General features: G+C 43.4%; 2 protein-coding genes across 2 annotated transcripts; both read left to right on the top strand.

Moving 5' to 3' along the window:
- Positions 1 to 1131: 1131 nt before the first annotated feature.
- On the top strand, positions 1132 to 11065 carry LOC118081537 (epididymal secretory protein 4-like). Its single transcript, XM_060270968.1, has 6 exons — positions 1132 to 1485; positions 1770 to 1906; positions 2524 to 2594; positions 5044 to 5133; positions 9210 to 9308; positions 10831 to 11065. Exons 1-6 carry the CDS (start codon positions 1387 to 1389, stop codon positions 10854 to 10856), a joined length of 522 nt encoding a protein of 173 aa, XP_060126951.1. The 5' UTR covers positions 1132 to 1386; the 3' UTR covers positions 10857 to 11065.
- A 5622-nt stretch (positions 11066 to 16687) lies between these two features.
- Positions 16688 to 24797, top strand: LOC118080027 (epididymal secretory protein 4-like). Its single transcript, XM_035104959.1, has 6 exons — positions 16688 to 16786; positions 17231 to 17367; positions 18377 to 18447; positions 21059 to 21148; positions 22505 to 22606; positions 24772 to 24797. Exons 1-6 carry the CDS (start codon positions 16688 to 16690, stop codon positions 24795 to 24797), a joined length of 525 nt encoding a protein of 174 aa, XP_034960850.1.
- The last annotated feature ends 748 nt before the right edge of the window (positions 24798 to 25545 follow it).

The following is a 25545-nucleotide window of genomic DNA, read 5'->3' as shown; positions in this document are numbered from 1 at the left end:
AGTTGACTTTAGCGGTAATAGGCCGGTAATTTATATTTAGAGGTAATAGGCCGGTATAGGAACCACCTGTAATTTGGAACATCTAATATTTGTACTGCAACCATTAAGCTTATGAACACAATAAATCATCTTGTTTTATTTTACCTTATCCTGGTCTGAGGTGTGTGAGTGTCTGAAGGTATTTATTTTGTCTTTGGCACATCATCAATAGACCGTGAAACATCTGGGGGTGGTGTGCAGGTCAGAGTGACCGCGACACCAAATGGGTAAATGGCAAAACAGGTGCTCCAAGCAGGCAGATGGTGCGTCCACCTGTGAGAAGCACTTCCTCAAGAACTGCTCCCAAGTAGGAGCAGGGATAACGGCCAGGGGGTATTTTCTCACTCTTCTATTAATTAGTGACCAAAATTCACGTGACCTATGCGATTTGGATGCTGCAATTAAAGCCTGCCAGTGATTCGATTGCCAGGAGCGTTTAGCCTTTGTTAGGGCCTGTCTATAGGCCGTTTTGGCTTGGAAATATGTAATTGGCAGGTTAGTAGCACCTGAGGCCTTGTACTCATTGTAAATTGAGCGCAAAAGTGTTCTAGCTTGTTTACACTGAGAGTCATACCAGGGGGCACCAGAGGTATACTGGCTGCGATTTACCACTTGGGGAGGTATCGTAAAAAAGGCAGTAAGATCCATCATAAAATGATTATACAGCCCCAATAGTACGTTGGGGTCATGGGAATCAGAAGCTGTGTCAGTTAGCTGCACACTGATTTCTTTTTGATAAAAGTCCAAGTACAAGGGTGCTGGTACTCTGTGCCAGAGTGTACCTTCAGGAAACAAGAGCACTCTCTTTATATATAATGTGTGCATGTTAGAAAAAGAATCACGTTTGCTGTGGAGAGTTATGCTAAGGGTGGATTTCTCCCACAATTCTAGATGACTGAAAAATACTCGGAGTCAAGAGTGAATTTCATTCTCTTTATTCAGCTTGTAGTAGGAACAGGAAAAAAAGAAGAAGAATGGATGGGTTGGGGCGGGAGGAGGAGGTGCCACTGAGCACCCCTGATCTCTGTACTTGCCCAGGAAGGGAATGTACCAGCCTTGAACATCCTCCTCAAGAACATCCCCCTCAACAATCCAAGAGAACAAGCATGTTTGTTCCCTTCTTCTGAAGCACAAAGGAGACTCCACCTTGTTCCACGCCTTAAATGAACAAATTCCCTTTAAAATTAATCCTGTTGCTCCCACTCTGTTCTTCCCTTTTGCATAAGTTGATGAGTGGGATGTGCTTTGAAGACAGATATTTAAACTGGGCTGCTGCAACCCTGGACCATCATTCTCTCCCCCTGCACACGGTGTTCACGGCAAGAGCAGGAGAGAAGCAGCTCCAGGATGATTGCTGTGCTGCTGTTGGTGTTTGGACTGACCCCTGACTACATATTTCCTGTCAGTGCTGACATCCCTGTGGTCGCGAACTTTGACACCCCAAAGGTAAGACGTTTACAGATGGGACTTTCAGCTGGGGAAACCTTACCTGTATAGGATACCCAAGCAGCTTTGCTCTTGAGTAAAGGCCCTGTTGCTTTTGGGTCCACCTTTTCCTCTCCCCCAGGTCCACAAGCTTGGCTATCAGCAGATTAATAGTTGCCTGATTTTGATATATGCTCCTAGCTTTGGTAGGAAAATACTAGAGATTAGGTGGGTTGTGTTATATAATGAACCCTTGTCAACTTCTTCTGATCCCTAAAATGTCAATCAAAATTCTTCTGATTTAGACTGTCGGGAAGTGGCACCCCATCGGGATGGCTTCCAAGCTGCCTGAGTTGACTCCGTATGAGCAGAAAATATCACCGATGGACCACATTGTGGAGGTTACAGATGGAGATATGAAACTCACCGCTAATTATATGTCGTTAGTACCTTACAACTGATACCTCTCCTCCCATCATGCATAGGCTGAGAATTGAACCTGGGTCCTTGCACATGCAAAGCAAGTGCTCTGCCACGGAGCCACAGCCCTGATTTCCCCTGAAATCGTTTTGAGATGGTTTGGAAAGGGCATAAAGTTTCTGGCACTGCCAGTCAGTGTAGACAATATTGAGCTGGATGGAGCAATGTCCAGATTTTGTGTAGAGCTGCTGCTTAGGGAAGACCACAGGTTTCTCTTTTTGGGGGGGGGGGTCTTGTTTTATCTTAATATATCATAAAGAGCCAATTAGGTTGGGCATAGTGATATAAATAAAACATTGCTGGAATGTCAATGGAGACATGAGTAATCCTGCGGAAACCTACATTTCATAATGTAGAGGCCTCCAAGAAGGCCTGTTCATTTTGAAGGCATTGTTCAGGGTGCCGCTCCTCTTGACACTCCGGCTATCCTTTCCTCTGGTAGACAGAAAGGCATTTTACTGGAACTGTATTTCTTCCATCAGTGGCTATGACACCCTAAGAAATAGAAGTAGGAGAGGAAAGGCAGAAGCAGGCTGGGTATCTGGTTTTGAAGTGCTTTCATTTAGCTCTCTTTTCCAGGGACGGTGTCTGCAAAACATCAGTTCTTGTGTTAAAGCACACGGACAAACCTGGTGTATTCAAAGTTCCCGGTAAGTACGAGTGCCATAAGCCACCCTATTACCTGATGACAAAGTATGTTTTAGAAAAAGGTTTCTAAGTCTAGCCAGTGTTTTTTTTGGGGGGGTACACAGGGGTACACATACCCCTAAACATTTTGTCAATCTAAGTTTGCCTCATTGAGGGGCAGTATTTCAATATGAGTAGGAAAATGAGAGTGCCCTTAAACATTTATTTTTTTAGAAAAAACCACTGGGTCTAGCTAAAGCTAAGTAGCCTAGAGAAAACAAAGGCAGCCATGCTTGCTCCATAGTTCTTTCGGAAGATCGTTTCAAGCTGATCTCTCATCTTGAGATTAAAGAGAGAAGTGGAAGGAGCAGGAGGAGGTTGTAAAGAGGATCCAGCATGAGACTATCAGTCTAAATAACAAAGAGATAGGAAGGGCAAATGAGGAGTTAAAGGTACGTAAAAGTCTGGTTATGTGGAAGTCCTTTGCCCGTCTTTACCTCGTGCAAACCCTTCTTTTGCAAGCTGATTTTCCCTCAGTTCAAACAAAACATATAAATATTTTTAAATCCCAATCTGCGTTTTGTGATCTCAGGGCAAAAGAGCAGGATACAGAGGTTATTAAAGGAGACATCACAGTAACAGGAAACTCCCACAAACTATTTGTCTGTTTGTCTAAGATTGACCCACTCGGACTGACGGTGGCTCTTTGGAGTCAGGCGTCTCTTTCTACCCCAGTAACAGAATCCTTTTAAGTTGCACAACATCCGGGATTGAAGCACGGACATTCTACCTGCAAAGGAAGTGATTTACCCCCTGATTATGGGGTTCCTTCTTGATAAGGCAGACAGACCCATGGCAGATGGTTAAACCAATGCCTCTACTTCCCAACTTGGAAATATATGATTTGCCTTGTATGCCATCCAAAATCAATCTTGGGCTTTTCAAAATGGAAGACTCCTGTTTTCTCTTTAGATCTCCCCTCTGCTTAACCAGGAGGAACTGGAGTGTTTCACTCCAGGCTGCACAAGGGAGTTCTGGGTAACAGCTGGGATCTATGTTCTCAGACCTGGGGAGCAGCCTTTGCTTTTTTATTGCAGAATCCCAGGTGGCCAGACAACTGATCTGTATTGCTCTGGGAAGGGACTCTGTCATCCTGCAATCTTTATCTTGCAACTGACCCTATACGCTGCCCTCATAGATACCAACCCAGTCTGATTGGTTTTTGGGATGGGTGGATTAATCATTCTTTTGGTAATATTGTGCTCGGTGAAGAGTGCTGGAGAACTTAAAAGTTGGCCAGTCTTTCCTGACACTAGGGTTGGCTGAAATAAATGTAATGCACACCTAGAGGGTTTTCTTATTTTTGAAATGGACCAAAACAGCTAGTTTTGCTTTTCTAGTGAGGTTCTCCAAAGCCCTTGGGATGCCACAGGAAAAGTTCTAGTTTAACAGAGGCAGACAAATAACAACAACAAAAACAATAATTTTATTATTTATATCCAGCGGCAGAGCTTCATGCTCCACCACCGGGGGCAGAGAGCAGGCGTGCTGCTCCAAGTGACGTGGCACACATTCTGGGGGCGGGGCGCACCATGCACAATGAGGTGGCGTGCGTTTTGGGGTGGGAGGCACCGTGCGCAGTGACATGGCATGCCTTTTGGGGGCGGGGCAGGCAGCGGCGATGGCGCCCCTGGGATCGTGCCGCTCGGGGCGATCCGCCACCACCGCCCCTATCTTCCTACGCCCCTGCTTATATCCCATCCATCTGACTGGGTTACCCCAGCCACTGTGGGCAGCTCTCAACAAAGTTAAGGAGCAACAGAAGGGGTAGCAAGTTCCCACCGTCTGGAGCCTCTCTGCCACCTATTTGCTTTGCTGCTCTCCAAACAAGACTTCTGCAAGGTCTAGGGTTCCCCCTCCTCCCTGTCACACATTGAGAAAGGGACCGGGGGGGGGGTCCTTCCTCAAAGCAAGGCCATCTGGGACAGGGGTTGAGAGAATGTCCACATTATCATACATTTCCTATGGTAGCTAGTTAACATTTACATTTAACTTTAGATTTTCAGCATAGTACTTGTAGCCATGGCTACACGAACATCTTCCTTTTGGGAAGGACACCCTTTTCTCTGACTGAAGAGCTGGAGGAGAGTCTGCCATGCCTAATACCATGGCTAAAAGAGGGGGAAAGTAAGGACAGGGAGCAAGACGACGGGGGGAGGAATGGTGGTTCCCACTGCCTGCTTTAGGTAGGGCAATCTGTGGCAGTGGACCTGGGCAGGACACTTATTAAAGCATGGAGATTCACCTCACTTAAAATTACTTCTGAAGACATATTAAATGAGGGGTTGGGAGAAAGAATGAATAATTAAGACAACTAAGAGTGGCTGATCCCAATTTGCCTGCCCCCCCCAACAGCCAATATATGGGGAAACCGCTTCCTTCAACTGATGTCTTGTGTTGTTTCCTGTATAGATGGTGAAGTTCATGTCATAGATGTTGATTTTGAAAAGTATATCATTTTTTACTCGAAGAAACCAACTCATGAGGCTCTGTTTCTGTCTGGTATGTGTTATGGGGATGACTTTTATTTTTATTCACCCATAGATCTCAGAGCAGTTCACAACATAAAACTAGATAAGAAAACACAAAATACACAATAGAAACTAAAACAAACCAATAACCCTCACTCCACCCTGTGGCATATATGTGGTTCAGCAAAAAGGATACAGTGGTGCCTGGCTTAACGAATGCCCTGCTTAACGAAATTTCCGCTTAACGAAAGGATTTTTCGAGCGGACGTTGCCTCGCTAGATGAATTCGTTTTATGAAAAAATTGTCTAGCGAATCGCGGTTTCCCATAGGAATGCATTGAAATTCAATAAATGCGTTCCTATGGGCAAAAATAAAAAATAAAAAAATTCATTCCTATGGGATTTGCTAGATGAATTTTTCATTATAAGAAAAGACCCGTGGAACGAATTGAATTCATCTAGTGAGGCACCACTGTACTTGTTAGTTCTCTCTCTCTCTCTCTCTCTCTCTCTCTCTCTCTCACACACACACACACACACGCCCTAAAATTCACAAAAGGAGAATGGGTTGGGAGGGGAGGAAAGACGCAACCTCAGTTTCAAGTTCTGGGTAGCAAGTATTTCTATTGACCAGCCAGAGCAGAAAAAGTTCAAAGGAAGGAGGCAGAGCCAGTGCTGCTCATCACTCTGCTGTCCTGAAGGAGTTGGCCCTGCCCTGTCTGTCCCTCCTGTAGTACAGTTTGGTGGCTGGTGGAAGGTTTTGCCTAAAACATCTGGAAGGCATCCGTTTATGGAAGGATACCCTAAGTTCTCTTCAATCCAATTATGGATCTAGTTAACATACAAAAATAGAATGCAACATTATTGAATACTGTATCTTTATCTACACACACACACACACACACACACACACACACACACACACATATATATATATGATTTTGCACATATTTTTAAGCATAACATCCGACTTACAGATAAGATAGAAAACATTTGGCTACTACAGCCTGAGACTTCCATCCTCCTCGACTGATGGTTTTCCAACTAACTCTCCAATATTGCATTTTGTTGTTATACTTATTGCTATCAAGTCCTTATAATAAGGAAACAAATTATATATTTTTCTTCGCAATAATTACTGAGATTAACCTTACAAAATTTCTTGTAGCCCCACTAGCCATGTCAATTGTTTACAATTGTCTTTCAAATACACCATAAATTTATTCTAGTCTTTCAGGAATGTCTGGTCTTGCTGGTTCTGAATTTGCCCAGTTAGTTTCGCCAACTCAGCATAGTCCATCACTTTCATCTGCCATTCCTCTTCCATTGGAATCTCTTCCTGCTTCCATCGTTGGGCTAATAATATTCTTGCTGCAGTTGTTGCATATAAAAACAGTCTCTTATCTTGCTTATGTATTTCAGTACCAACAATACCAATTAAGAAGGCTTCTGGGTTTGTTTGTTTTTTAACAAATGTATATTTCAGCATTTTTAAAAGTACATTATAAATCATTTCCCAGAAAGCCTTCAATTCCTTACAAACCCACCACACCTTCGTTTTCTTTACATTTCCAACATTGATTATTTGTTTTATACATTTTTGCTGATTTCACTGGTGTTATATACTATCTATACATCAATAAGAGAACTGCAAGCTGTAAAATTTATTCCATCTTTCAATAGTTTCCCCCCAATTTCAAACTTTGCCCAATGTATCATAACTGATTTAACTTCCTCATCTTTTACATGCCATTCCAAAATTAATTTATACATTTTAATAATATTTTTACCTTATTGCTTAATAACTCTGATTCAAACCTCAATTTTGTATACCAAAACCGATTTTTCTTTTTGTCATCTTTAAACATTTCATTTATTTGATGATAATGCAACCAATTATTCACCAAACCTTTAATTTCCTCATACAGTTTTATTTTCCATTGGTTATCCATCTCCATCACCAATTGTTCATAGGTGACCCCATTTTTGGCCATATTTAACTTTTTTTACATTTATTGCCTCTAATGGCGACAGCCACCATAGTGTTTTGCATTCTAGTAAACTCTTGTATCTATTCCACACCTCATGTAGAGATTTTTGAATTATGTGGTTCAAAAAGCCTTTATGAACCTTTTACCTTTATGTACCATAAATATGCGTACCACCCAAATTTGTTGTCAAATCCTTCCAGATCTAATAGATCTGTATTTTTTAACAATATCCAATCCCTTAACCAACAAAGGCAAGAAGCTTCATAATACAATTTCAAATCAGGCAAGGAGAAGCCACCACTCTCTTTTGTATCTGTAAGTAATTTAAATTTAATTCTTGGTTTCTTCCCTTGGCAAATATATCTTGTAATTACTTTTTGCCACTCACTTATACTTATACCATTAGGATTGACTGCAATAAAAATAAAATATTCAGTAGCGCATTCATTTTCATAACAGAAATTCTACCCCATAGGAATAGTTTTATTCTTCCCCACACCTCTAAATCTCTTTTAATACCATTCCATGCTGCTGTGTAATTGTCCTTAAACAAATTTAAATTTTTAGATGTTAACCAGACTCCTAAATATTTTACCTTTTTTACCACCTCTATACCATTTTGTAATTTAATTTTAGACCCTGATTCCTATTCTTAACAAGCATTTTCTTTTTCATTTTATTTAATTTAAAACCTGCTACCTGTCCGAATTGTTCAATTCTTTCCAGTGCTTCTTTAGCACTGGTTAATGGTTCTTCGATTGTTATAACTAAATCGTCCGCAAAGGCCATTAATTTATATTCATTCTGACCGACACCGATTCCCTTAATTTTTTCTGCATTTCTCAAATTTCTTAGAAGGACTTCCATGACCGTAATGAATAATAATGGAGATAACGGACAACCCTGTCTGGTACCTTTCATAATTTCAAAATTCTCTGTTAACACATTATTTACAATTAATTTAGCTTTTTGATCTGAATATATAGCTCTAATACCTTTTATTTTAAAAAACTGTCCCATTTCCATTAGTTCCAAATTCTTTTTCATAAATTCCCAAGAAATATTATCAAAGGCCTTTTCCGCATCAATAAATATTAACGCTGCTTGCTTATCATTCCTGGCTGTCAGATACTCAGTTATGTAAACTATATTCCTTATGTTATCTTTCATTTGTCGTTATGTGACTAATTTTTAAACACTTTTTGTTGTTGTTGCAATCAACAGCCATCTATACTATACAGTGGAACTTCTACTTACAGACATAATCAGTTCCGGAGGTCAGTCCATATATCGATCCGGGTCGCTGGAAGAAGCGCCATTGTGCGCAGGCGCATTGGATGGCAGCGCGCTCCTGCGCATGTGCAGGTGGCGGTGGATTCTTCTGCGAGTGTGCAAACAGCAGAAGTCGCTTCTGCACATGTGTGAATCGTGGCAAACCCGGTATTTACTTCCAGGTTTGCCGCAGTCACGACTTGGATTGGGCCCAAAAAGAGGCAGTCCTAAGTAGAGGTTCTACTGTATAGAGTTAAAAAGGAGGAAAACCTATTTAAAATCTTGGCTACAATAATCTTCTAGAATAAAAAGTGGCTAATGGAATAATCAACCCTTCTGAAGGAATTTTTTTTTTAAAAGGGAGCTGAGCCCTAAAGAATGGCCACTTTAGCACTTCACATGAAGAAAAAAATGTGTCCCCAAAATAAAAGGCAATAGGGGGCTGCAATATTAACAATTATCCAGCAGAAAGAGCAGCTACCATAAAGCCTCCCACTAGCAAATAGGGACAATCAGCACCTGTGTAGGCTTTCAGTTCCTTTGGCATGGCCAAACTTGGCCCTCCAGATGTTTTGGGACTACAACTCACATCATCCCTAGCTAACAGGACCAGTGGTCATGGACGATGGGAATTGCAGTCCCTAAACTCTCTGGAGGGCCAGGTTTGGCCATGCCTGCTTAGATCCTCTTCTCTGGTTTCATGGGGGTTCTGTTTCTGACTGTCTAATGGACAATCCAGAGAAGATTGCGGGAAGAATAGACTTTGTGTGCTCTATAGACATAAAACAGATATTTCAGCTTTTCTGAGAACAACAATTTACTCAACCTTTGCTTGTGTTTAAAGCTAGGGGATCAGACGTGGGAGATGATATCAAAGCAAAATTCAAGAAATTAGTCTTGGAGCAAAATTATCCTGAGGCACACATCAAATACTTTAACGTCGGTAAGGCAAACTGGTCTCAAGATATTTTTTAAATGTCGATAAAAAATGAATGTCTCTGTGTGAAACAGAATCTGAGGATCTATATTTAGTCCCAGAGAGATTCACTGATCTGGATCACAAGTACAGTTCAAGTACAGTGGTACCTTGGTTGTCAAACGCTTCAGAAGTCGAACATTTCAGTTTTTGCCGAAAACCTGGAAATAGATGCTTCTGTTTTGAACACACCTCGGAAGTTGAACGGCTACTGAGGCGCGTTTCTCAATTTTCTCAATTGAATTTGCCAACTGCCCATTGCGCCTTCGTTGTTGAAAGTTTCAGAAGTCAAACGGTCCTCTGGATGAGATTACGTTCAACAACCAAGGTACCACTGTAGTTAAATCATTGAAATTAAATGAGGTCTGATTTCCATGCTTAATCAAGCTATCAGGAAATGAGCGAGGGGGTGATTGGCTAAGAGCAGCAGACAATTTTACCTAGCTGTGGGGATGGATAGGAAGGAGTTTGTTCTACATCCCTCAGCTGGGGTGGTGGGACATCAGAAATTGTGGTTCCTGGGCAGGGTCTGGCTAGAGCCCAGCTGAGGGACACAGGTGCGCTGTGGTATACACCACTCAGCCTCTTGGGCTTGCCAATCAGAAGGCTGGCGGTTCGAATCCCCATGATGGGGTGAGCTACCATTGCTCTATCTGAGCTCCTGCCAACCTAGCATTTCGAAAGCATGCCAGTTAAAGTAGATAAATAGGTACCGCTGTGGTGGAAAGGTGAATAGCATTTCCATGCACCCTGGCTTCCGCCATTGTGTTCCGTTGCACCAGAAAGTGTTTATTCATGCTGGCCACATGACCTGGAAAGCTGTCTGTGGACAAACGCCAGCTCCTTTGGCCTGAAGCAAGATGAGCACATCAACCCCATAGTAACCTTTGACTGGATTTAACTGTCCAGGGGTCCTTTACCTTTACCTTTTTACCTAGATCCCAGCTCTAGATCAGGCATCCCCAAACTTTGGCCCTCCAGATGTTTTGGACTACAATTCCCATCTTCCCCGACCACTGGTCCTGTTAGCTAGGGATCATGGGAGTTGTAGGCCAAAACATCTGGAGGGCCGCAGTTTGGGGATGCCTGCTCTAGATCATGGCCTGTTTGGGACTAGCAATTCTGTCTTCAGCTGCCTTATGGGGCTCAGATTCCAGTTAATTATAATTAAAGTATCTTCAGTCCCAGCTGCAATGTGGCAGCTTCCACTTGGCTGTAGACTGGGAAAAAACCCATCTCTGTGTTGCCCCTGTAGAACTCAATAAGTGGGGGCAAAACAAAAATGAGTTGGCTCTGCCTCTCATTGGCTGTAGTTGCAGCTGTCATGTGCCCTGGCTCCATCTGCTGTTGGCCTCCCTGCCTCCCATACCACCAATCCCAATGGGCATCATCTGCCACTGATTCCGAATAAAGAGATAAATATGAGTTGCTCACATTTTCTTCCTCCTTACCAGTTTCCCTGACACTCTTCTCTCCCTTTCTCCCATAGAACAATGCACTCCAAAAGCTGGTTAATAGGCATTTCTCCATATATATTCACACCATTGGTTAATAATCAGAAATACCCAATAAGCATTACTTTTTCTAAATGGTGGAGACGATGATGACTACAGATCAATGCCCCTGTCCACACACCACATTGATGCAGTTAGAAGAACAACGTCTTTGGGTTCCTGCCTCTCCTGAAACTATTTGAAAAATAAATACATTGCTTAGATCTTGCAAACGTTGTCAGATGCATTATTGGAGGTCAAAATGGGAGAAGATGAGCATATATGAACCCATCAAGCAGCCAAAGCATCTGCCCAGTGAGTGCTCGGCTGTAGAGGTTGCCAATATGGTTCTCCAGCTTCGGCCATCCATGCCCATTGGCCAAGCTGACTGGGACTGATAGTACTGATGGATGGAGTTCAACAACCTATGAAGGTCACCATGTTGGCCACCCCTTGTCTACTTTGCATTGGGAGCAGGTCCCCAGGATCTTGGAATGAGAAAGGCTTTGCCCATGACATGCTCTTCCTTCAATTAAAGGAAGGTAGGCACCTCCTGCATGTAAGCCAGTGAGCTCCACTTGTTCCAAAAAGCCTTGGAATGAGCACTGTGGAAGGGGAAATGGTTACAGAAGGGTGAGAGAATATAAGTGAGAGGCTGGTTGTAATTCAAAAAAGAGAGGGACAAAATAGCAGGGCAGAGAAGATACAAATACAAAGCTTTCCATCAGCTTTGGCTGGTGGCTCACCTGCTGACCCTACTTGGATAGGATCATCGCTTAATAATTAGAAACACCCAATAATCATTACTTTTTCTGAATGGTGGAGACGATGATGACTACGGATCAATGCCCCTATCAACTCACCACTTTTCTGGCTTGTAGAAATTGATGCAATTTGAACAACAATGCCTTTGGGTTCCTCCCTCTCCTGAAACTATTTGAAAAATAAATACATTGCTTAGATCTTGCAAACGTTGTCAGATGCATCATTGCAGGTCAAAATGGGAGAAGATAAACATATATGAACCCATCAAGCAGCCAAAGCATCTGCCCAGTGAGTGCTCAGCTGTAGAGGTTGCCAATATAGTTCTCCAACTTCGGCCATCCATGCCCATTGGCCAAGCTGACTGGGACTGATGGATGGAGTTCAACAACCTATGAAGGTCACCATGTTGGCCTCCCCATGTCTATTCTTCATTGGGAGTAGCTCTCCAGAATCATGGAATGAGAAAGGTTTTGCCCATGACATGCTCTTCCTTCAATTAAAGGAAGGCAGGCACCTCCTGCATGTAAGCCAGTGCTCCACCTCTTCCAAAAAGCCTTGGAATGGGAACTGTGGAAAGGGAAATGGGTACAGAAGGGTGAGAGAATATAAGTGAGAGGCTGGTTGTAATTCAAAAAAGAAAGACTGATGGAGAAATGTGAGAAGAGAAACTGAGAGGGACAAAATAGCAGGGCAGAGAAGAAAAAGGAGAAGAGGAACTATAATATTAAAGGAATAATTTAATGTTCAACGGCTTAAGGCCTGGGAAAATATATATGTTTCAACCCCAGTTCCTCTGTGGAGAGAAGGTTTTTGCAAATGACATAGCCAATTGCCTGTGTTGCAACCCTTCATACCTGGCTGGCTGCGGAAGCATTGCAATTAAATAATTTAAAGTGGATTGGTTACATCTTACTATTAATGCCAGTTTCACCATTCCTTTCATTTGGTGCAGGGATTTTATTTTATGTAGAAGCAGGAGTCAGCTTTTGCAGCTGCACATAAAAACGCACCACTTTTATTTGTTCTCCAATATATGGAGGGGAGGAAAAAGGAGAAGCAGGACATTCTGGGATAAAATCAGAAACAGGGATCGCTTCTGTAATTCCAGGACTGTCCCTGTAAAATTGGGACACATGGAGAGTATGCCATAATGGACAGTTCTTACTTTGTGTAAAGATTTATGCCCCTTCATGGATCTCTGCCTTGTGTGGTGAAGGGGCTTGAATAACTCAGAGAACCTATGAGCTATTCTGTGCAGGGCCACCCAAGACAGACAGGTCATAGTGGAGTGTTTTGACTAAACATGATCCACCCGGAGCAGGAAGCAGCAAGCCACTCCAGTATCCCTGCCAAGAAAACTCCATGGACAGGCATATAAAAGTTATGATGCTGGAAGATGAGTCCTTCAGGTCGGAAGGAGTCCAACATACTACTGAGGAAGAGCGGAGGACAAGTACAAGTACCTGTATATACAGAGCTGATGAAGTGGCTGGGCCAAAGCCCAAAGGTCACTCAGTTGCAGATATGCATGGAAGTGAAAGGAAAGTCCAATGATGTAAAGAAAAATATTGCATAGAATGTAAGATCCATGAATCATGGTAAGTTGGATGTGGTCAAGCATGAGATGGCAAGAATAAATATTGACATCTTGGGCATGAGTAAACTAAAATGGACGGGAATGGGCAAATTCAGTTTGGACGATCATCATATCTACTACTGTGGGCAAAAATCCCGTAGAAGAAATGGAGTGGCCCTCATAGTCAACAAAAGAGTGGTGAAAGCTGTCCTGGGAAGCAATCTCAAAAATGATAGAATGATATCGATATGAATCTAAGGCAGACCTTTTAACATCACAGTAATCCACAGAAATCAGCCCTGAGTGCTCACTGGAAGGACAGATCATGAAGCTGAGACTCCAATACTTTTGTCACCTCAGGAGAAGAGAAGACTCCCTGGAAAAGACCCTGATGTTGGGAAAGATTGAGGGCATGAGGAGAAAAGGACAACAGAGGACGAGATGGTTGGACAGTGTTCTCGAAGCTACCAACATGAATTTAACCAAACTGCGGGAGGCAGTGGAAGACAGGAGTGCCTGGCGTGCTATGGTCCGTGGGGTAACGAAGAGTCAGAGACGTCTAAACAACTAAACAACAACAAAGATTTATGGCAGAAACTAATCCTTCCAGTTGCATAAATGAACACTGGATTCTATAATTAAAGAGGTAAACTTTAAACATAATTCAACTACTGCATTGCTCTTGAGATTCATCAGTGCTGAGAGTAATATGAAAACTAAATACATTTCCTAACCACAATAAGTCCCCTGCCCTTTTTAAAGCGGGTTTGTTGTACTAAGGTGACAGAGCACTATATTCCACTTTAATTGCACAAACTTAAATTTCCAGTATGCACTTGAATCCCTCCTATGGAATAGTGGCAAACTAGAGGCACCCTAAGAGAAAGAAGGGCAGTTGGGACAGGGTACTTTTCCATTTCTCCAATCATTTTCTAACTCAAAACCACCCTCCCCAAGGCCTTTTCACCTCTGGGAAGAAATATATGGGCTCCCCTATATTTCCTACCTGCAGGTGACAAAGCAGCCATGGGAGAGTGATACTTCACTGGAAAATGTAGCAGAAGAAAGAGGCTTTTTAAAAGCCTTTCTTCTGGGGATCAATCACAGTGTACTGGTTTGGGTTTTAAAAAATGTGGAAAAAATAATCACAGAACTCTCTTTAACATGCTGTTTGAGCACTGGTATTCTTTATTTTGCGCTTAACAAGATCAGTTTCTCTTCTCATGTACTGATACATTCTGTCCGTTTTGTAATACTAAATAGTGCTTGAGCTCATTCACGAAGATTGTTGCACGCCACCCCAATCTCCTAGCGGTTTGAGATTCCAGGAGTTCCAGGCACTCACCCAGCGTTCATATTTCCTCGGAATGAGGTACAGACGAGACTGTGGTGTCTTTAGGTTGTATGGTTTTTTAATACATCTATACAACTTGACCCTATGATGGAGGGGCTCACCGCATTATCACCCCAAGAGGGTCTTGCTTCACCCATAGCCACAGTCTTGGATTCAAGCAAAATTCAAACATGTTTCTCCCTCACAGGCTTCAGCCTGCTTTTCCCTCCAGCTTCTAGCTTGCGCACAACGAAAAAACACCCTCAGCTCTGGCCCTTTTCTTATCTAAGTATTAGCGAGTTGGGGGACGGCCCCCCCACTCATTTATCATAAGGCACACAACCACTTCCTTTTTCACCTTAACAACCCATATTTAGAGTGCCAATATCAAGAAGCTGGTCTGGCTATTTCAACAATTTGAATCCTTCCTTAGATTATTGTGGGATCTAGAAATTAGAAGGGTCTCGGCATACAACCCACTCCCAATAATAATAATAATAATAATAATAATAATAATAATATATTTAAATGTAGCATTCTTCTATAGTATTTATCTTCTCCTAATAGTTCTTCATTCAAACATGTGGGCAACCTGTCTGGATTGAGTCACATTGAGACATCAATTTGGCAGCTTACAGGTATTTCTGGATCTATCATTGCCACTAGAGATACAGAGAGTCTCCATGGCATGGGGTGCTTTTCATCAGCTTTGGCTGGTGGCTCACCTGCTGACCCTACTTGGATAGGAACAGCTAGGCTTTGTTAGCTGCCTCATCAAATGAAAAACACAGGTGGCTATTAGTGAAAAGGACTTGTCAGTGGTGGCATTTCAGTTCTGGGACACCCTCTCCAGCAGAGCTAGCCTAGTGCTTGCAGTTTTCCCTTTTTGGAAAAGATACTTTATTTGGAAAAGTATCTAAGATGCTACTGGATACTATATATATATATATATATATATATATATATATATATATATATATATATATATATATATATATATATAGTATCCAGTAGCATCTTAGAGAGTTTGTATATAGAAGGCTTCTGCGCATTTTCCACAGGTAAGGCTTCCCCATCTTGTTAATTTGGATGATAGTCCCATCTATATCTATTACTGTGTGAGACCAACACGGCTACCTACCTGAATTTGTGTCACACAGGTTCTCTGTGTTCCACCAGATTTCTGTTATGCCAACTATATCAATGCTGTCTCCACCCAGACTGCTACATAACAGGACTATTTCTTAAAAAGGGAACTGGTTCATTTGTGAGCTGGCAATGCCGCCCATTCCCAATCAGGTTGCGGATTCACTTCTGGCAGCAGCCTGATTGGCTGCTCCTGTAGGCCAGTCAGGTTGCTGCTTCACTTCCACCTGGAGCTGGATTGGGTGGCTCCTGCGGACCAATCAGACTGCTGCATTCTGGATCCTATTGTTCTAGGATTCAGCTCAGTACATAACAATGACCATCTCCCCTCTGCTCATCAGATCTATTTTGTGAGCAGGGTGGGTGGCAAGGGGGTGATCTATATTTTCATTTTGGCACTGGGCTGGGTGTACTAGTTTCAACCCATGGTTGCTCTGCACCTGCTGGTCTTCTGCACATTCCCCTACCTGTGGGAGTGCTGCTGCTGGGGAAGGTTTGGTGGGCCAGATCAGGTCCTTGAGGTGGCAGTTCCCACCACCAGCCCCCGGCATGTGTGATCCAGTGATCTAATATCCTGGATAAGCTTAAGCATTTCATTCTGTGATAGGTCTTCTATGTCTTTTGCTGAAAAGACCACAAGACATTAAGGGCTGGGCAAGTTTGTGGAGATGGGGCAGGGCGGGAGGAGGAGATGCCATGGAGCACCTGTGATCTCTGTACTTGCCCAGGAAGGGAATGTGCCAGCCTTGAACATCCCCCTCAAGAACCCAAGAGAACAAGCATGTTTGTTCCCTTCTTCTGAAGCACAAAGGAGACTCCACCTTGTTCCACGACACAAATAAACCAATTCCCTTTAAAAATTAACCCTGTTGCTCCCACTCTGTTCTTCCCTTTTGCATAAGTTGACGAGTGGGATGTGCTTTGAAGACATTTGGAGGTAGTTATTGAAACTGGGCTGCTGCAACCCTGGGCCATCATTCTCTCCCCCTGCACACAGTGTTTGTGGTAAGAGCAGAAGAGAACCAGCTCCAGGATGATTGCTGTGCTGCTGGTGGTGTTTGGACTGACCCCTGACTACATATCTCCTGTCAGTGCTGGCATCCCTATCTACCTGGACTATGACCCCCAAAAGGTAAGATGTTTACAGATGGGACTTTCTGCCAAATTAACAAGATGGGGAAACCTTACCTGTGGAAATGGGTGATGTTTCCCCTCTGGCCTTGCTTCTCTTAGCACCCTGGATAGGACACCTGAGCAGCTTTGCTCTTGAGTAATAATAAACAAACAAACAAACAACAACAACAACTTTTATTTATACCCCGCCCTCCCTGGCCAAGGACCGGGCTCAGAGCGGCTAACAAGACGAATATAAAACATTAATATAATATCAAGCAGGGAATTAAAATACATTCTAAAATCAATGAGTCAAAGTAAATCCATTCAGATGGCAAGCGGCAGATTAGGGTTGGGGACCTTGAATGCTCACAGTAAAGACATCGCTGCTTTATATAATTACCGGTAATCCTGTCAACTTTATCTGCCCCCTAAAATGTCAATCAAAATTCTTCTGTTTTAGACGGCTGGGAAGTGGCACCCCATCGGGATGGCTTCCACGCTGCCTGAGTTGACTGATTATGAGCAGAAAATATCATCGATGGACCACACGGTGAAGGTTACAGGTGGTGGAAATTTGAAATTCACCACTAATTATATGTCGTTAGTACCTTACAACTGATACGTCTCCTCCCATCATTCATAGGCTGGGAATTGAACCTGGGTCCTTGCACATGCAAAGCAGGTGCTCTGCCACTGAGCCACAGCCCTGATTTCCCCTGAAATCGTTTTGAGATGGTTTGGAAAGGGCATAAAGTTTCTGGCACTGCCAGTCAGTGTAGACAATATTGAGCTGGATGGAGCAATGTCCAGATTTTGTATAGAGCTGCTGCTTAGGGAAGACCACAGGTTTCCCATCCCCAATTATCTCTCTTTTTTGGTCTTGTTTTATCTTGTTTAGTCGTGTCCGACTCTTCCTGACCCCATGGACCACGCCAGGCACTTCTGTCTTCCATTGCCTCCTGCAGTTTGGTCAAACCCATGTTCGTAGCTTCGAGAACACTGCCCAACCATCTCGTCCTCTATCGTCCCCTTCTCCTAGTGCCTCAATCTTTCCCAACATCAGGGTCTTTTCCAGGGAGGTGGCCAAAGTATTGGAGCCTTAGCTTCACGATCTGTCCTTCCAGTGAGCACTCTGGGCTGATTTCCTTCAGAATGGATAGGTTTGATCTTCTTGCAGTCCATGGGTCTCTCAAGAGTCTCATCCAGCACCACAATTCAAAAGCATCAATTCTTCGGCAATCAGCCTGATCTTAATATATCGTAAAGAGCCACTTAGGTTGGGCATAATGGTATAATTAAAAAATAGCTGGAATGCCAATGGCGACATTGAGTAATCCTGTGGAAACCCTTCCTGTAGCTATTGAGAAGGCCATTTGATAATGTAGAGGCCTCCAAGAAGGCCTGTTCATTTTGAAGGCATTGTTCAGGGTGCCGCTCCTCTTGACACTCCGGCTATCCTTCCCTCTGGGAGACAGTAAGGCATTTTACTGGAACTGTATTTCTTCCGTCAGTGGTTCTGACACCCTGAGAAATACAAGTGGGGGAGGCAAGCAGAAGCAGGCTGGGTATCTGGTTTTGAAGTGCTTTCATTTAGCTCTCTTTCCAGGAATGGTGTCTGCAAAGTAGCAGCCCATAAGTTAAAGCGCACGAAAACACCTGGTGTATTCAAATTTCCGAGTAAGTACGAGTGCCACGAGCCACCCTATTACCTAATGACAAAGTATGTTTTACAACCAGAAGATCCAGATGCAAATGTTCAAACATCTGTTCTTTTTCCCATTTGCAAAATCAAGTTATGTGGGAGAGAGCAACCACTCGCCCACCAATGCTCATAGTATAAGAAACTAATAAGGTTGTTTATTTTAGGAAATGCATAACTTGGCTAGAAAAAGGTTTCTATGTCTAGCCAGTTCTTTTTTTCTGGGGGGACACAGGGGTACACATACCCCTAAACATTTTGTCAATCTAGGATGCCCTTTTCTCCATGTGAAGAGCTGCAGGAGAGTCTGCCATGCCTAATACCATGGCTAAAAGAGGGGGAAAGTAAGGACAGGGAGGAAGACAAAATATGTGGGGGTGAAGGAATGGTAGTTCCCACTGCTTGCTTTAGGTAGGGCAATCTGTGACAGTGGACCTGGGCAGGACACTTTTTAAGGCATGGAGATTCACCTAACTTAAAATTACTTCTGAAGACATATTAAATGAGGGGGTGGAGAACAGAAATTGAATTCATTGCATGCTACAACCTCAGGGAAAACACTATGAAGATGATTTACAGATGGCACCACACCCCTTTAAAACTCGCTAAAATGTATAAAGGCAGGTCGCCAACATGCTGGCGATGCTAAAAGTACATAGGCTCATATTTTCATATGTGGTGGAACTGTGTAGTTATCCGTGAATTTTGGAATAACATCTATAGTGAACTTTAAAAACTATTTTAATTTCAGAGATTAGACCAGAGATTTTCCTATTAGGTATACAACATACACAGTGCAGGTGGCACTGTGGGTTAAACCACAGAGTCTAGGGCTTGCTGATCAGAAGGTCGGCGGTTCAAATCCCTGCGACAGAGTGAGCTCTCATTGCTCGGTCCCTGCTCCTGCCAACCTAGCAGTTCGAAAGCACGTCAAAGTGCAAGTAGATAAATAGGTACTGCTCTGATGGGAAGGTAAACGGCGTTTCCGTGCGCTGCTCTGGTTCGCTAGCCACATGACCTGGAAGCTGTCTATGGACAAGTGTCAGCCCGCTCGGCCTATAGAGCAAGATGAGCACGCAATCCCAGAGTCGTCCGCGACTGGACCTAATGGTCAGGGGTCCCTTTACCTTTATACTACCAATAGAATTTTTTAAAAATAAGGCCATTGTTTATGTATTCAATCACGGCAGCCAGAATAATAGTGGCAAGAAGCTGGAAAAATGAAACTCTACCAATGATAAGAGAGTGGCAGACTCTTATGATAGAATACCTGCAACTAGCAAAACTGATGGGAAGAATCAGGAGTGTCAAACCAGAAAGTATATGGAGAATGGAAAATATATTTAAAATTGTATTGTACAAACAACAATATACTTGCAGAACTAGTTTGATACTTGTAAAGTAAAAAGTGTATTAGATACCATATCGGATAATATATACAGTGGTACCTCGGGTGAAGTACTTAATTGGTTACAGGGTGCCATTCGCTGTAAGGGCACTGAGTGGCTTCTCGCAAGTAAGAGGCTTCAAACTCCGTAGCTGTTTTTTACAGAGTTTTATTATATACATATATACAAGACAGAACTCAAACGTTCATGACCGTTCATTCTGAGTCAGAATCCGGAAGTGCTGCTTAGCAGGAACGCCTCCAGCAAAGGAACCTTGGCGCCCTGAGCCTAGCCGTTTGCTCCCGGCGCTTATCCCTCCTGCGTACTTGGGGCGAAGGGGCGGGCACATCCCCCTTTCCCCCTCAACTGCTCAACTGTCTGGCGGCTTCTCTAGTTTCTGACACCTCCCCTTCCACAGCCCTCAGGTCCGTCACTTCAGACATTCCCCCCTCCTCCTGTGAACCATCAGCATCCCCAGAACCTTCCTCCATTGCGAGAGACTCAGCACCCCCTCCTGAGTGATGCTCTGAATCCCCAGTATACTGAAGCCCTGAGACCACCCCACTGGGCTCCCTGTGAACCTCTGGTAGACCCCTGACATTCGCACCCTGAAAAGTCCTTAACCTGAGTGGCGCTATAGCACATGCGCGAAGCGCTGATAGATTGCTTCTGCGCGTGTGTGCGCGGTGGAACCTGGAAGTAAACACTTCCGGGTCCGCGGAGTACTTAACTTGAAAGTACTCAACCTGAACCATACTTAACCCGAGGTATGACTGTGTGTGTGTGTGTGTGTGTATGTATGTATAAAATGAAATAACAGAAATCTGTGCAAGAAAATATAGACAATACAGGTATAAGCAGTATAATGAGAATGATTGGAAGTTTTACATTTTAACTTGTTATTTAATATATTGAAATAATTACATAATATATTTAATATATTGTATTTTCTTTCTTTTACTCTACTCTTTTCTTTACTTTTATTGCTTTTGCTTTGTATGATTCATTATCTATGTATATATGTCTGTGTGGGAAATTAATAAAGATTATTTTTTAAAAAATGAGGATTTGGGAGAAAGAATGAATAATTAAGATGACTAAGAGTGGCTGATCCCAATTTGCCTGCCCCCGCCCCCACTAACAGCCAAGATATGGGGAAACCGCTTCCTTCAGTTGATGTCTTGTGTTGTTTTCTGTATAGAAGGTTTTGTCCACATGATTGATATGGATTATGGAAAGTATCTCATTATGCACGTGAAGTTTTCAACACATGAAGCCATGTTTCTGTCTGGTATGTGTTATGGCCATGGATTTTATTTTTATTTATTAAATACAGCTCTTTACCCATAGATCTCAGAGCAGTTCACAACATAAAACAAGAAGATAAGAAAACACAAAATACACAATAGAAACAAAAACAAACCAATAACCTTCACTCCACCCTGTGGCATATATGTGGTTCGGTTCAGCAAAAAGGGTACTTGTTAGTTCTCTCTCTCTCTCTCTCTCTCTCTCTCTCTCTCTCTCTCTCTCTCTCTCTCTCTCTCTCTCTCACACACACACACACACACACACAGGCACACACACTAGCCCTAAAAGGCACAAAAGGAGGATGGGTTGGGAGGGGAGGAAAGAAGCAAGCTGAGTTAAAGGCTGAGTTGCAAGTTTTTCTATTGACCAGCCAGAGTAGAAAAAGTTCAAAGGAAGGAGGCAGAGCCGGTGCTGCTCATCACTCTGCTGTGCTGAAGGAGTTGGCCCTGCCCTGCCTGTCCCTCCAGTAGTAGAGTTTGGTGGAATGAAGGACTGTTTCCAGGGGACAGCTGATGGAGGGAGCAGCCTGTCATTATCCAGTTGTGCTGGCTGTGCCTGGTGGAAGGTTTTGCCTAAAACATCTGGAAGGCATCTGTTTATGGAAGGATACCCTAAGTTCTCTTCAATCCAATTATGGATCTAGTTAACATACAAAAATAGAATGCAACATTATTGAATATCTTTATCTATACTTATCTCGCTAATTTCTAAACACTTTCTTTTTGCTGTCAACAGTCATCTATACTGCATAGATTTAAAAAGGAGGAAAAACTATTTAAAATTTTGACTACAATAACCTTCTAGAATAAAAAGTGGCTAATGGAATAAACCCTTCTGAAGGAATTTTTTTTAAGGGAGCTGAACCCTAAAGAATGGCCACCTTAGCACTTCACATGAAGAAAAAAATGTGTCCCCAAAATAAAAGGCAATAGGGGGCTGCAATATTAACAATGATCCAGCAGAAAGAGCAGCTACCATAAAGCCTCCCACTAGCAAATAGGAACAGCCAGCACCTGTGTAGGCTTTCAATTCCTTTGGCATGGCCAGACTTGGCCCTCCAGATGTTTTGGGACTACAAACCCCTCATCCCTAGCTAACAGGACCAGTGGTCATGGACGATGGGAATTGTAGTCCCAAAACCTCTGGAGGGCCAAGTTTGGCCATGCCTGCTTAGATCCTCTTCTCTGGTTTCATGGGGGTTCTGTTTCTGACTGTCTAATGGACAATCCAGAGAAGATGGCGGGAAGAAGAGACTTTGGGTGCTCTATAGACATAAAACAGATATTTCAGCCTTTCTGAGAACAACAATTTACTCAACCTTTGCTTGTGTTTAAAGCTAGGGGATCGGACGTGGGAGATGACATCAAAGCAAAATTCAGGAAATTAGTCTTGGAACAAAAATATCCTAAGGAATACTTCACATACTTTAAGAACGCCGGTAAGGCAACCTGATCTCAAGATTTTTTTAAAATTGTAGGTGTGTATGAATGTCTCTGTGTGAAACAGAATCTGAGGATCTATATTTAGTCCCAGAGAGATTCACTAATCTGGATCACAACTACAGTTTGAGTACAGCGGTACCTCAGTTGTCGAATGCTTCAGAAGGTGAACATTTCGGTTTTCGCCAAAAACCTGAAAATAAATGCTTTCGCTTCGAATGCGCCTCAGAAGTTGAACGGCTACTGAGGCTCATTTCTCAATTGTCTCAATTGAATTTGCCGACTGCCCATTGAGCCTTGGTTGTCGAATGTTTCAGAAGTCAAACGGTCTTCTGGGACAGATTACGTTCGACAACCGAGGTACCACTGTAGTTATATCTCTAAAATTAACTGAGGTCTGATTTCCATGCTTAATCAAGCTATCAGGAAATGAGCAAGGGGTTGATTGGCTAAGAGCAGCAGACAATTTGGACCTAGCTGTGGGGATGGATAGGAAGGAGTTTGTTCTACATCCCTCAGCTGGGGTGGTGGGACATCAGCAATTGTGGTTCCTGGGCAGGGTCTGGCTAGAGCCGAGCTCAGGGACACAGGTTGCGCTGTGGTATACACCACTGAGCCTCTTGGGCTTGCCAATCAGAAGGCTGGTGGTTCGAATCCCCATGATGGGGTGAGCTCCCGTTGCTCTATCTGAGCTCCTGCCAACCTAGCATTTCGAAAGCATGCCAGTTCAAGTAGATAAATAGGTACCACTGTGGTGGGAAGGTGAATGGCATTTTCATGCGCCCTGGCATGAAGGTCTGATTTCCATGCTTAATCAAGCTATCAGGAAATGAGCAAGGGGTTGATTGGCTAAGAGCAGCAGACAATTTGGACCTAGCAGTGGGGATGGATAGGAAGAAGTTTGTTCTACATCCCTCAGGTAGGGTGGTGTGGGTGGTGGGACCTTTGTGGCTCCTAGCCAGGGTCTGGCTAGAGCCCAACTGCGGTACACGGGTGGCACTGTGGTCTTAACCACTGAGCCTCTTGGGCTTGCCAATCAGAAGGCTGGCATTTCGAATCCCCACGATGGCGTGAGCTCCCGTTGCTAGTCAACCTAGCAGTTCAAAAGCGCAGTTCAAAATAAATAGCGCTGTGGCAGGAAAGTGAACAGTGTTTCTGTGCGCTCTGGTTTCCGTCACAGTGTTCTCTTGCACCAGAAGCGGTATAGTCATGCTGGCCACTTGACCCGGAAAGCTGTCTGTGGACAAACGATGGCTTCCCTGGCCTGAAGTGACATGAGCACCACAACTCCACAGTCACCTTTGACTGGATTTAACCATCCAGGGGTCCTTTACCTTTACCTTTTAACCTAGATCCCAGCTCTAGATCATGACCTGGTTGGGACTAGCAATTCCGTCTTCGGCTGCATTATGGGGCTCAGATTCCAGTTAATTATAATTAAAGTAGCTTCAGTCTCAGCCTCAGTGAGGCCGATTCCACTTGGCTGGGGACTGGAAAAAAAAAGTTATGCATGGAATGCTGGTCTAGGTGGCTATTGTATTTGAAGGTTCAAATTCCCCCAAAGTCCTTAGTGAGGACCCATCCTTCCTGGCCACATATGAAAACCTTTTCTTGCTGTGGCAATATACTTGTTTCTGCTCTTTCGTTTTTACACCTCAGTGTTGCTTATTTTATCTGCCCTTCCTTCATTGGCATAAATTTTTACATGCTCTGTTCCCCACCCCAAAAATGTCTACATTTATTAACTGTGTTGAGTGGCTCAGTTTTGAACTAGAATGGTGAGATGCAACTATTCTTCACAGTGGAGGCTGACCCATTAAGGCAAATAGGACAGGGCCCCACCAGCCTTAGTCTGCCCCTAGGGAGTCTTCACATGGCACCTTCTTACTGACCACCAGCCAAGGAGTGGAACTGCTTGAGAGCTTCCTCCTCCATCTCAGTGTTGCCCCTATAGAACTCAGTAGGCGGGGGCCTCTCACTGGCTGTAGTTGCAGCTGTCATTTGCTCTGGCTCCATCTGCTGTTAGCCTCCCTCCCTCCCATGCCACCAATCCCAATGGGCATCATCTGCCACTGATTCCGAATAAAGAAATAAATATGAGTTGCTCACATTTTCTTCCTCCTTACCAGTTTCCCTGACACTCTTCTCTCCCTTTCTCCCATAGAACAATGCACTCCAAAAGCTGGTTAATAGCCAGATATGGCATTTCTCCATATATATTCACACCATCGCTTAGTAATTAGAAACACCCAATAATCATTACTTTTTCTGAATGGTGGAGACGATGATGACTACGGATCAATGAACCTATCAACTCACCACATTTCTGGCTTGTAGAAATTGATGCAATTTGAACAACAATGCCTTTGGGTTCCTCCCTCTCCTGAAACTATTTGAAAAATAAATACATTGCTTAGATCTTGCAAACGTTGTCAGATGCATTATTGGAGGTCAAAATGGGAGAAGATGAGCATATATGAACCCATCAAGCAGCCAAAGCATCTGCCCAGTGAGTGCTCAGCTGTAGAGGTTGCCAATATGGTTCTCCAACTTTGGCCATCTATGCCCATTGGCCAAGCTGACTGGGACTGATTGCACTGATGGACAGAGTTCAACAACCTACGAAGTTCACCATGTTGGTTATCCCTTGTCTACTCTTCATTGGGAGTAGCTCTCCAGAATCTTGGAATGAGAAAGGCTTTGCCCATGACATGCTCTTCCTTCAATTAAAGGAAGGCAGGCAGTTCCTGCATGTAAGCCAGAGATGGAGAAAGGTGAGAAGAGAAACTGAGAGGGACAAAATAGCAGGGCAGAGAAGAAAAAGGGGAAGAGGAACTATAATAATAAAAGAATAATGTAATGTTCAACTGCTTAAGGCCTGGGCAAATATACATGTTTCAACCCTAGTTCCTCTGTGGAGAGAAGGTTTTGGCAAATG

Source organism: Zootoca vivipara, chromosome 2, assembly GCF_963506605.1.
Source record: "Zootoca vivipara chromosome 2, rZooViv1.1, whole genome shotgun sequence".
NCBI lineage: Eukaryota > Metazoa > Chordata > Lepidosauria > Squamata > Lacertidae > Zootoca > Zootoca vivipara.
Note: the sequence above shows the minus strand (reverse complement) of the source record. Positions and strands in the feature narration are given on the sequence as shown.